Below are 13,315 nucleotides of genomic sequence, written 5' to 3' on the forward strand. Positions count from 1 at the left end.
TACACCTCCATTCATTCACTTGTACTTTCCCTCCATTATATTTTTTAAATGCACTTAATTTTAAACAAACCCCAACTTGAAGTAAACACAAGGTTAGGGTAGATTTCTGACAGAGAGAAGTCGTTCAGATTTAAAATAAAAATGAATGCCATTATGTCCTAACTCAGTTTTGGAAGGTCTACATTTTTCTAAATGGTAGGACTAAAATAAGATGCTCTCTTTCACCACTTTCTATCAATTGTTAGCAGTTTTTCTAGGAAATCTGAATTAGCAGTATGACAAAGTATATTGTTATGGTCAAATGTATATAGAAGTCATTATATTAACAATATAGGAAGGGGTATACAAATAAGCCAGTGAGAATATAGTTAACAGTGATAATTTTCATGTGACTTTCTAGAAAGGTGACTTGGATTTAAAATATTAACTTGTATTTAACAAGTTAAAATACAATAATTCTGTGTAATATAATCTGTACATACATGCATATGTATGTGTGTGTGTGTATATACACCCCTACATGTGGAAATACATACACGCAAAAGCTATTAAAGCTTAAACTGCACTGAGACTTTTGAAACATCACGAGTCTATCACTTGACAGACTTAGACACCTGCAATATAGTATGATGCTTTCATTCTAATGAGCAACAGAATATTGATTTTAAATATTTGGATTTAACAAAAAGGAAATTACACAACTTAAACTTCAAAGAAAATTCTATTAACATTTATGAAATTGAGGCAAGCAAACTGAAAAGGAGAGAATACCTACAATTCCCTGAGGTAGACTTGACTGCTTCAGTGTCCTTCTAAAAACAGGGACTATGCAAGACTGAAATGGGTAATTAGTAAGGAAAAGTGGATAGATGGAAGGATCAAGATTCCCAAAGCACCAAGTATCTTCAGAGTGAATAGAAAAAGCACTGCTCCCAAAATCCTCAAATTCATCATCTATTAAGGGAAACAAATGGTTTAGTGAAAGGTAGATTGAATAAATAACTAAAGAGCCTTCCTAATGTATGCTAACACTGTTCTCCATTACAAGAGATCCAGACTTTAACCCTAGTTCTGTGTAAGTCAGGATCACAATGCTGACCCCCAGCAGCTTTAGAAGAAGATTCATAAGGTATCTGCTGCCCAGTCTAAGGGCAGGAAGGCAGGAAGCTCATCTGGCTAACTGTAGTTCATTATCTGTTGACTGGGACAATTTTTATGCATTTGAAAAAGTGAGGAAGTAACTGTATGCCTCTGCATCCTATTTTTAATGTCACAAGGGAGGACAAAAGATGGCACGAGAATGGGGGGGAAAGTTTTGTCTTCTATACTATCAACCATAAGTGCACAGTATATTAGCAACCTTTGATTTCTGTCATAAAAATTAAAGTACTGGGGGGGGAAGTAAAATGTTCTATATAACTAGAAAATAAAGTGCTTTTTCTCAAATGTCTTAAGCTAAAAATATCAATATATTTCAATTAGGTATATACTATAGAAAAATAAACAATCAATAGGACTAGTTTGGGGCTGAAAGAACTTCACTGTTGAGGATAACTATCCGAAAGCAATAACAAAGGTCCAATACCTATTCAGAGTTTAGGGAGACTTCCAACATCTGAAACCATCTGATTTATCTTGCTTCATTATTTATTTATTTAATAAATAAATACATTTAATAAGTAAATTATGTCACAACCTTCAAGATAGTCCCTACTTACTCCCTGGGGACCCTTATATTTCTATCTGGAAATATTGAATATCGGGGGGGGAAAAGATAACATGAATCTGTTATTAATGCTGAAACATAAAACATAATTTTTTTTCATTTTTACTTTGATTTTTTAATTCCCTGGCATACTTGAATACTGATTTGAATCTACAGTGATAGTCAAAATACAGCTGCAGATTACAATATTACATGCACATAATATTACATAGCACAACACTATGTAGCAAATAACCTAAATTATACCTCATCAGATAATGTATAATCACTCTATAATGACTGTAACAGTTGCATCATCAAAGCTCCATGAAATTTTGGATTAGTTGTTTCTTCTACCTATAAATATGCTAGAAAATCAGCTTTCACTGATTTTCAAATTTAAGCTCTTATTTACACTATTTCACATAGCTTAATAGGTTAAAAATAATAAATGTGGGGAAATGGTATTTCTTCCATTTTTTTCATTAACTTAAACTGAACAAATTTACACATTTACACAAATGAACAGGCATAACTCGAAGTAGAAAGACGACCTGCTCTAGCTCTCCTCCCACAGCCCATAAAATATCTTTTAAAATGACTCTAAACAAATTCTAGAGCAGCAGAAGCCACAAAATGACAAAGGGAAACAGATTTCCAGCCCAAGACAGCCTGGAAGGCTGACAGAAAAAGTCTATTGCACTGGGCTAGGAGTGGAGCGCAGCCCAGCCTGGGCAACGTGGCAAGGAAAGGACTTCAGGGTGCAGAATCACAGGAAGCACCTTCTGTTCTCAGATTTCTCAACCCACAAACCCACAAGCTGCCAAAGACAGCTTCAAAGGTTAGTGAGAAAACGACTTCACCTGGATAAGGGGGATGTGTGGTCTGGCCCAGCCCTGGCCCAGCCCCCACCCTAGGGCATTGGCAGGCACTGTGGTAGCAGCAGCTACTTTTGGAGCCCTCAGCCTAAAGTCCCTGGGGGAATCCAGCAGACTCTCTGGGTCTCAGTCCTGAGTGGCCGTCCTGGGGTAAGGAGGAGCATGGTATGGTGGAGCTGGTGGTAGAGCTAGTGGAGGCTCTGGAGAGGGAATCCTACTCACAGATCCTGGGCAGAAAAGAGTGCTTGTGGTTGCTCACAGACCAGACCACAGACCAGGAGAGGAGTAAACTCCTCTCCCTTGACTGTGCCACACTGGAGGAACTGAGAACGTACAGGTCCCTAGAGTATACCCTCCACTTGACACAGGACTCAAAAGTCAAGTAACTGGCTGAGAAAATGCCCAAAAAGGGGAAAAAATAAGAGTATAGAAGGTTAGGAAGAACAAAGTATATCATCAGAGGAAGACATAAAAGTCAAGGCTTCTACATCCAAAACCTTCAAAAAAAAACATGCAAGGGTCTCACGTCATGGAAGAGCTCAAAAAGGATTTTGACAATCAAATAAGAGAGGTGTAGGAAAAACTGGGAAGAGAAATGAAAGAAATTCAAGAAAATCATGAAAAGCAATGTCAACAGCTTGCTGAAGGAGACCCAAAAAAAATGCTGAAGAAAATAACACCTTTAAAAATAGACTAATCCAAATGGCAAAAGATCGCCAAAAAGCCAGTGAGGAGAAGAATCCTTTAAAAAGCAGAATTAGCCAAATGGAAAAGAAGGTTCAAAACTTCACTGAAGAAAATAGTTCTTTAAAAATTGGAATGGAGCAGATGAAAGCTAATGACTTTATGAGAAACCAAGAAATTATAAAACAAAACCAAAAGAATGAAAAAATAGAAGACAATGAAACATCTCATTGGAAAAACAACTGACCTGAAAAACAGATCCAGGAGAGATAATTTAAAAATTATTGGTCTACCTGAAAACCATGATCAAAAAAAAGAGCCTAGACATCACCTTTCAGGAAATTATCAAGAAAAAGTGCCCTGATATTCTAGAACCAGAGGATAAAATAGAAATGGAAAGAATTCACCGATCATCTCCTGAAAGAGATCTGAAAAGAAAAACTCCTAGGAATATTGTAGCCAAATTCCAGAGCTCCCAGATCAAGGAGAAAATATTACAAGCAGCCAGAAAGAAACAATTCAAGTACTGTAGAAATACAATCAGGATAACACAGGATTTAGCAGTTTCTACACTAAGAGATCGAAGGGCTTAGAATATGATATTCCAGAGGTCAATGGAGATAGGATTAAAACCAAGGATCACCTACTTAGTAAAACTGAGTATAATACTTTAGGGGAAAAAAATGGAATTCCAATGAAATAGAGGATTTCCAAGCACTCTTGTTGAAAAGACCAGAGTTGAATAGAAAACGTAACTTTCAAATACAAGAGTCAAGAGAAACATGAAAAGGAGAAGCCTTGAGAAACTCATTAAAGTTGAACTGTTTACATTCCTACATGGAAAGATGTTATGTGAAACTCATGAGACCTTTTTCAGTATTAGAGTAATTAGAGGAAATATATATATAGGTGTGTAAGGGTATGTATGTATGTGTATATTATATATGTGTATGTATGTATATGTTCATGTGTGTATGTGTGTGTGTATATATACACACACATAAACAGGGGGCACAGGGTGAGCTGAATATGAAGGGATAATACCTAAAAAAAATAAAATTTACTGTTGAATAGAATGGACTAGGAGTAAGAGAAAGGGAGAGGTGGAATGTAGCAAATCATCTCACATACAAGAGGGGAACAAAGAGCTTCTAGAATGGAGAGGAAGTGGGGGGAAATGAAAGAAAATAACAGCCTTACTCTCATGGGATTTGGCTTAAGGAGGGAATAACACACACTCAACTGGATATGGAAATCTATTTTACCCTGCAAGAAGGCAAGGCGGAAGGGGATAAGAGAGGGAAGATAACAAAAGGGACAGCAAATTGGGGAAAGGGATAATCAGAAGCAAACACTACTGTGGGAGGACAAGTCAATGGAAAGAATGGAATAAATGAAGGGCAGGATAGGACAGAGGGAAATGTGGTTAGTCTTTTACAACATAAATATTATGGAAATGCTTGGCATTGTTACACATATATGACCTATACTGAATTGCTTGTTTTCTCAGTGAGGGTGGGTTGGGAGGGAGGGACAGAACACGGAACTCAAAGCTTTAAAAATGAATGTTAAAAATTGTTTTAGCATGCAACTGGAAATTAAGCTATACAGTCAATGGAGTATAGAAATTTATTTTGCCCTACAGAAAAATAGAGGGGAAGGGGGATGGAAGAAGGGTGGGTAATACAAGGGACGACAAACTGGAGGAAGGGGTGCATGCTGTCCTGGGGGGGAGGAGGGGAAAGATGGGGAGAAAATTTTGAATTCAAATTCTTGTGGAAGTGAATGTTAAGAAGTAAAAAATTAATAAACCATATATTTAAAAAATAAAATACATCATCAGCTGTAAATTCAATATGCTCATTTTTCCATCTAAAAGCTTCTTATATCTGTCATTACTGTTGTCAGTGCCCTTTGATAACAATACACACATAAGACTCTTCTGTAATTAACTCTGCAGTTTTTACCAAAAACATCATTTCTAATTATGAATACACAAAATCATAAACAACCTCAATTTATTAAAAATTTACTAAGCACCTATTATGTAGAAAAGCACTAGGGAAGATAGTTCACAGTCTAGGAGGGGTGATAAAACATGTGGACAAAAACAGATTCGAATTTAATATGTGCATAAAAGAAATATAATGGAATATGAAATTGACAGGGTGGGTGGGAGTTCTAGAAAGTGATGAGAATGTAGGTATAGAAAACAGTAAGGTAAACAAACATTCAGAGACAGGATCATATGGGCTTTCAAAGATTTTGTACACTGAACCAATCTAAGAACACATATCGCTTAATTCAAAATAAACACAGTGTTTTCATAATAACATAATAACATAACTCATAAAGTTTGACTCCAGGCACTGAATCTTTAAAAGTTAAATATCTTGTTATTTTTAAATACGCTTTCAGTAACTTGAAAACTATATCTTCTACAGAATATTTCTCAACTGGTCTCAACAACAATAAAAAAAATTGCTTCCTTCTGGACCTGAGACTCCAATAGTTCCCTAATCTTGATACACATAATATCTTAAACATACTTTGTATATGTCTTTGTCAAATAGCTACAAGTCTACTAGTCTATTGTCTATATCCTCATCAGTATGCTTTCATCAGTATGGAAACCCTTAAAAGGCAAAGACTATCCATATTATTCTTTAAAGCATAGTAAAATAGATTTATGTACACAATAAATACTTAAGTACTTATCAGTATTATAATATCCTAAATCTTTCAGGCTAGAAGGGCAATCAAGTCCTTTCATCACACCCCTTTCTTTGGAGATGAGGAAACTGAGGCCCAAAGAAGTGAAACAAGTGATCCAAGGTCACCCAGACAGTGCTCATGAGAGCTAGGAGTAAAACATAGCTCCAGGACTTTTAGCCAAGTGGTCTTACCAACCTACTATTCAGTCTCTCCTCTATGCTGATGATGAAAACATTCACAAGTACCAATAGCTAATTTTTTTTGTCAAGTATACACAAACAATTTTTTATTCCATTTTTTTTCTACTTAATCTTACCAGTATCCATTTGCCAGACATACACAGAGCCATCTGAACAGCCAACCACTAGGTAATCATCTGAAGGCCTCCACTTTATTACTTGGATGGGAAAAAGGTGACGAGATGCCAGCATGATACATTTTTTCTCTCTCAAACTCAGAAGTCCTACAGAATGGTCACTGGCTACAGAACAGATGCAGTGCTGCACTCTTGTCTGAAAAGGAAAATAAATCTTGATTATGTTTTAAAATAATGAAGAATATAATTTATTACTTGAAAGAAGAATTAACTGCGTAGTCACCATTGCTGAGCCATAATATTTATGACAATGAAAAATTATTGATTATGTATTACACAAGAGCAATTGAACACTGTGAGATACTGAGGAAATTACTTAATATTAGGATTAAAAGGACATCTAATATTGCTACTTTCACCAAATAAATATTACTATACTACATATGTACATGAAGATGAAGAGGAAAAAACCATGTGTGATTGGGGGGGGGGGTCTTTTCCAGAGCCCATGTAACTTAACCTTTTAAATCTGTGTATTTCCTCCAAATCCCCTGCTTAAAAAGAATTATCAACACCTTTTCTAAAGACTACCACTCCTCTTTGTGTTGCTGCTGTTCTGAATAAGCCCAGAACTATATCAAATCATTTAAATCTATGTTTCATTTTTAAAGGATGAAATCCTTTGGTATGGTAGCTAGGAAATTAATAGTCACTCCGATTTTGGCACAGAGAAAACCCCAGTGCATATTAATATAATTGAAGTACCCCATCATTACTATGCCAGGCTTAGGATACTTCCCAAACTCATTTCTTCTTTCTAGTTCTGCAGTTTCAAAGACTATTATTCAATTACAGAAGCCTTCCTGACAGGTAAATATCTTTACCCAAGATGAGTGAAGCAGCAACGGAGGAACAGGGAAAACTAGACTTCTCATGAAGAGAAGCAGCTTGCTATTATCCCAAAACCTTTAAAATCACAAGGTTTATAGAAGCCTCTGAATGGTAATAGTTCTAGATAGAAAAACCATGAGGAGATGTGTCAATGGTCCCCGCAACAACCCCATCCCACATGAAATTCGATGTGAAGTAGCACTGCAGAAGTGCCAACATCTTCTGGTCACATTTTCATGACCAAAGAAAATAACGTTGAGTCAAAGGGAGGCTAGTGTAGTAACAACTGTGATTCCTAGAAGAAGACCTTCTATCTAGGTAATATTTGCCATTATTTATATACTTCAAATATGGCAACAACTTCAAATAGCACTGTTCTAAAGAGGTAAACAAGATTCTCAGTTTACAAAGTAAGAGATTTTGACCAGAACCAGGAGAACATTGTACACAGTAACACTCACAGTGTGCGAGGAATTTTTCTGGTAGACTTAGCCCTTCGTAGCAACACAAGGACCTAAAACATTTCCAAAGCACTCTTGAGGCAAAATGCCAACCGTATTCAGAGAAAAAACTATGGATTCGGAACGTAGAATGAAGTAGAATGTTTTCTCCTGTGTTATGTTTTGTTTTGGTTTGCTTTTTCTCATGGTTTCCCTAATTCATTTTAATTCCTCCATTTTAATTAATTCATTTTAATTCCCTCATTCATTTAATTTAAAGAATTTTAATTTAATTCATTTTAATTAATGACTAATGTGAAAATGTGCTTAATAATAATAGAAACCATATAAGATTGCATGCCGTTTCAGGGATCGAGGGGGAAAAAAATCTAAGACATATGGAAGTGATTGTAGAAAAATGAAAACCAATAAATTAATAATAAAAAAAAACCAAAGTAAGAGACTTTTATTAACAATACTATGTAAAAAATAGTTAATGAACTCTACAATACAGAAAATATAATTGGCGATTATTGTGCAAATGAATGTTAGGATGATTAATGGCTGTAACTGTGTATTTTATTTTCAAACACCTGCATTGGCACTGCAATGTGAAGAAATCCTAGTGAGTCATTCCCTCTACCAATGGAGATTATTAGCACCTTCTCAACAACTTAGATTCTTAAAAAAGTTACCTATCACCACTGAGAAGTGGTGGGTCACAAAGCTAGTGTATGTTAGAGACTAAACTGGAACTTAGGGCTTCCCAAATCTGAAGCTGGGTCCCTACCTACTCTGTCCCACTGCCTCTCTCACAGGTAGTTCACTAATTTCTGAAAGTGAAAAACAGTTCTATAAGTTCAGAAAACTGATATGTTTTTTCTATTAAAAGATGCCTTTCAAAAAAAGATCATATAGCATTTCTATAAATGAGTATTACATCTATTGATTTCATTTTCATTAACAAGCAATTAGTCAAAATATAAACAGGTTTCTTTTGGTAAAAAAAAAAAATCAATAAAATCAATGTTTTCTTCAATGAGCTAAAGGATTATGGCTCTTTTATACTTGTTTTTAGCTAGCAAGAAAAACATGGCTACATAATTAATAAATCACAATGCAAAGTCAAACCAAAAATTATTTAAATCCTAACAATACTGTAATAAGGTACTTGGGAACAATTTTCTTTCAGAGCTTCAATTTTAATCATTTCACAATACATAATATAAATATTTTATATCTTTTGCCATATACACATAGCAAATAGAAAACAAAAATATGGGGGTATTAATAAGTGCTTTATTTATCTATATTGTAATTTTCAGTAATCATAAGATTGGTAGATTAATATTTTAAAACAAAAAACAATCAGTTTTCTATTACACAACTTCTTGTTGCAGAATATTAACACATCTGATAAGCATTTTTAAATATCTGTTTTATATTAGAAAGTAATGCTACTAATGGTCATCATTATCTAAGGATAATGGCTAAAATGACCACTTCATTACCCAAGGCAACATACTCTGAGGGATGCCAGACTAAGTTTTTAATCAGTATGTAATGAGGGTGGTAGAGAAGAGATTCATAAAAATTAAGACTACATTGCTACTGGTCTAACATGACAGATATTCAGGCAGCTTTCTACTTCACTGAGACTGTGTAACAACTAATGAGAATTAGCATGCAACTATCCCCTCTTTAAAAAAACAAAAGTATAATGCTCATCAGAAAATAAAAAGAGAAATCTTATACAACTAATGTAAATAATAAAGAAGAACCAATGAGGTAATTTTAGCTTTACCATAAGAAGTAACAGTCAAGAAAGAACCAAATAATCAAGAATGAAAATAAAGAATCAATAGTACTAATCCCAAGAAAACATAGATGGTTAGAAGTATTTAATGAAGTAGAAAATATTTGGTTCTCAGGTTTCAAATATGGATTAAATAAATTTAATCTTTCTTTTCTCTAGAAACTTATACTGTCACCTGCACTGAGGGACAGGGAAAGCAAACAAGAGAGAAAACATGACAATACAGTAAAAGTTTATAAATTTAGACTCCACGGCAATTAATTCTGGCCTGAGGCTTGCTCTTACACACACTTCACAAATTAACACTATAAACAGCAAGTCTTAAGCCTACTTAAACATAAAAGTATAATAAACTGTTTTCAAGCACCATTAAAGCATCGATTTGAATTCAAAATTTGTTGCAATGCTTGTTGTATTCCAACAATGAATACCAGAAAAATAACCATAACTAGTGATATTCTTAATATCAAGAGGTAGCAAGCTATACTGGATAAAGAAGTGCCCAGAGAATCAAAATGATTGGGGTTTAAGTCCCATCTATGACATTTAGCCTATGTGACTCTAGGCAAGTCACTTAACCAGTCAATTCCTAAGGCCACTTCTTGAGGGTTCTAAGTTGCTGACTAGATGCAGCTCTGCATTAGGTTTGCCTTATGAGAACACGTCACACCCAAGAAATCACAACCCAGTATTAACAGATATGCACGTTCTTCTTAATAGTTCAGTCATAAGAATATGAGCTGGAAGGATGCTCAGAAGCCAGTTTACTCTGACCACACTAATTTTAAAGATGAGAAAACTAAAGCCCAGAAAGGGAAAATGTGGCCCAAGATGACAGAGTTAGTAAATATTAGAACCCAGGATGTCCTGGTTCCCAATCCAGTGCTCTTTCATTATACCACAATGCCTCTCAACATAAATTCACCCTAAAAAATCTCTTAAGACACTTAATCTCTTCTCAGCAGTACATATGGAATCGAAAATAATAAAACTGAACTTCTTGGAAAAGGTTGTGTAACTCCATTTTTTTTCATTACGACAGATTTTCCCCTAAATTAGGATGAATAAGCAAATATCTGTTGTACGAAAATTCAAGAAATGTTGATTACTGATCACACACCTTCACTCAGTGATCAGCTGTCTATGTTGGTATGGATAGAGTAACTTTGACTTCCCTTTTTTTGTCATTTTTAATATGTAAAAAGTGCATATACCTAATCACTCTTGACCTTCGAGTTACGACAAAGTATCTATACCGTACTCTAAAGTTCTTAGCAATAATTATAAGATAATACAACTAAGCAATACTAATCAGATTTAATTCTCATTCCTAAAAACCTAATTGTATTTATGCCAGAAGCCATGCTTTTTGTTGTAGTTATGTAAAAGCAGTACTGTAAATAAATTTTTTTAAAAATAAGTCAGGTTTTGTAGACTTTGGAGGCTCAGTGCAATGAAGCAGTTTTACCTTCTCTATTAAGGACAGAAATCATTCCTAATATTGGTTATAGCTGACCTATGCAGCTAACATGCAGCACACTCACAAGCAGCAGGCTACAGTTCCAAACTAAGCTAAGGAATTTCATTGATAGGAATTTACTAAGCACCTACATGGCAGCAACTGTGCTGAATTCTGAGAATACAAAGACAAAAGAGAGTCTGTGCACTCAGAAAAGCCTACACGCTACTGGGGAAAGAGACACACCTAAGTATACGCAGGTACAAATTGATTTCAAGGAAGAGGCACTAACAACTGGGGGATGAGGGTGTCAAAAAAATAATAGCCTGCTTATGTAAGGAACTTATGGTTCCTTACACAAGATACTCCATTTCCTCTCTCTGTACCTTTCAATTGGTTGACTGCTAGTGCATCTTCATCAAGGTTACCCCCCATCTACACTGTATTTATGTCCCCCATTAAAATGTAAGTCTTTTGAGGGCAGGGGCAGTTTTTGGTTTTTGTTTGTAATCCCAGCATTTAACATAGTGCCTGGAATACAGAAAGCATTAAAAAATGTTGACCAACTGATAGGAGGGGGCATCTAAGCTAAAGGTTCTAAGGGACAGGGATAAGTAAAGAATGCATTCTAGACACGGAAGCACAGTCTCAGCAAATACTGGAGTTAGAAAAATGTATGAGAAGAACAGCTAAAGGATCAGTGAAGACTAGAATGAAGGTTGTCAAGGGGAGTTAATGTATGTAGGATGGGAAAGGAACGTAGCAGGTAAGGGCATGACAAAGTCAGATCTGCTCTTTAGGAATGACCTTGACGGCTGTGTAGACCAGTGGGGTCAAATTCAAATAGAAATAGAGCCCAATGAGCCACATACAGACTTTAAAAATCACAAATTAACATTATCTATGTTGCATTGTATCTTTATTGATTTTGTTAAGCATTTCCCAATTACCTTCTAATCTGTTTTTGTAAACCAGGAATTTGACACCTCTGGGGTAGAGGATGGACTGGACAAGTTAAACATTTGAAAGAAGGAAGTCAATTAGGAACTCCAGGCAAGCTGTAACAAGAACTGAACTAGGGTGATGGCCATGTAAGTAGACAGAAGGGGATTGATTTAAAAAAAAAGAAAAGGAAAGGAAAGAAAAAGAGGTTTGAGAACTATAATTGAAAAGATATGGCACCTTAGTGGTCATATGGGATGAATATGCATCAACACTGTTGTGGAGCTGTGGTTCTGGGTGACTGGAAGGAGAGTGGTGATTTTTACTGAGATCAAGAGCAAGATAAGAAAGAATGCTTTTGGGGGGTAAGACAAACCATTACTGGCCAACATAACAAGTGAGCCAAAAAGGGGCACTGAAACAAAAATAACAATCCCAATATCATATAACTAGACTACTTATACTTCATAAAAGACTCTAATACTAAATTTAAAAATAGCTTCTTGTTGGATTTGCCAGTAAATAATCCTCAAAGTACATTAGTGCTAAACAGCAAATGCTACAACCTATCACAGAATCATAAAGAGTCAGAAAATACCACCTAGGTCACACAGTCTGACCCTTTGCATTTTACAAGATGTCACTGTAAATCATTCCCAGAAACCTCTTATGCAACCTGTTTCAAAATATCTGCCATGAATTATAGAAATTAGAGACAGTCCATTTCCTCAACTAACTCCTTTGGGAGTAGGTTCATTCCTATCATAAGGCAGCTTCTTATTTTCTTCTTTTTAAGTTTTCTGTATTCTCCTACTCTTAATTTCCTTTTACTGCAATTCACTTATCTGAAATAACTCTATATTCTCCATTTCTCAGCATCCCATAAACACTTAACAATACTGCAGCATGTATACTGCCTATAACAACATTGTAGGCATACCTTCTCCTCAGCTATAGCCATCATTAGCTAAGTAATAAATCAGCTTCTTTCTTTCCCTCTTATCAATCCCACCATTCTCTTTATCTTTTTCTTGTACTTTCCAGAGCTCCCTCCACAGAAAATAGCTGTCCAATTAAATCAAAACCACTTTAAAATTTTCTACTTTAAGAGAACCAACTGTCTCTACATAGTAATTTTACTTCCCTATTACCATAATAAAAAATAAAGGAAAGACTGCCCTAGAAATGTGTCCTTATGCCATTTACCTAAAAGCAAGAAAATGTACTAGTTCTTTAACAGCTATTTTATAGCTCAATTTGACAAACATTTTTATTAAACATAACCTATGTGCATGGCATCGTGCTCCTGTCAAAATATTCAATGATCAGTGTTAGGAGAGGATAATATAGAGAATCAAAAATAATATTTTAGCTACTTCATTATTATCTTTCCAAATAGCAAATGAAGAAATGATCTGAAATTTCACTTCTCTGTTGATTTCCAAATTGGTTCTTTACTGTAACTACTG

The 13,315-nt window shown here is 35.2% G+C and overlaps 1 protein-coding gene across 4 annotated transcripts in view; it reads right to left on the minus strand.

Moving 5' to 3' along the window:
* WDR7 (WD repeat domain 7) overlaps positions 1-13,315 on the minus strand; it is a 462,625-nt gene that overhangs the window by 390,441 nt on the left and 58,869 nt on the right. For all 4 annotated transcript variants that reach the window (XM_072605972.1, XM_072605969.1, XM_072605971.1 and 1 more), the window contains one exon: positions 6,299-6,494. In XM_072605972.1, coding sequence (XP_072462073.1) covers positions 6,299-6,494 — 196 coding nt within the window. The remainder of the gene's footprint in view (positions 1-6,298; positions 6,495-13,315) is intronic.

This window comes from Notamacropus eugenii, chromosome 4 (assembly GCF_028372415.1).
Source record: "Notamacropus eugenii isolate mMacEug1 chromosome 4, mMacEug1.pri_v2, whole genome shotgun sequence".
NCBI classification, from domain to species: domain Eukaryota; kingdom Metazoa; phylum Chordata; class Mammalia; order Diprotodontia; family Macropodidae; genus Notamacropus; species Notamacropus eugenii.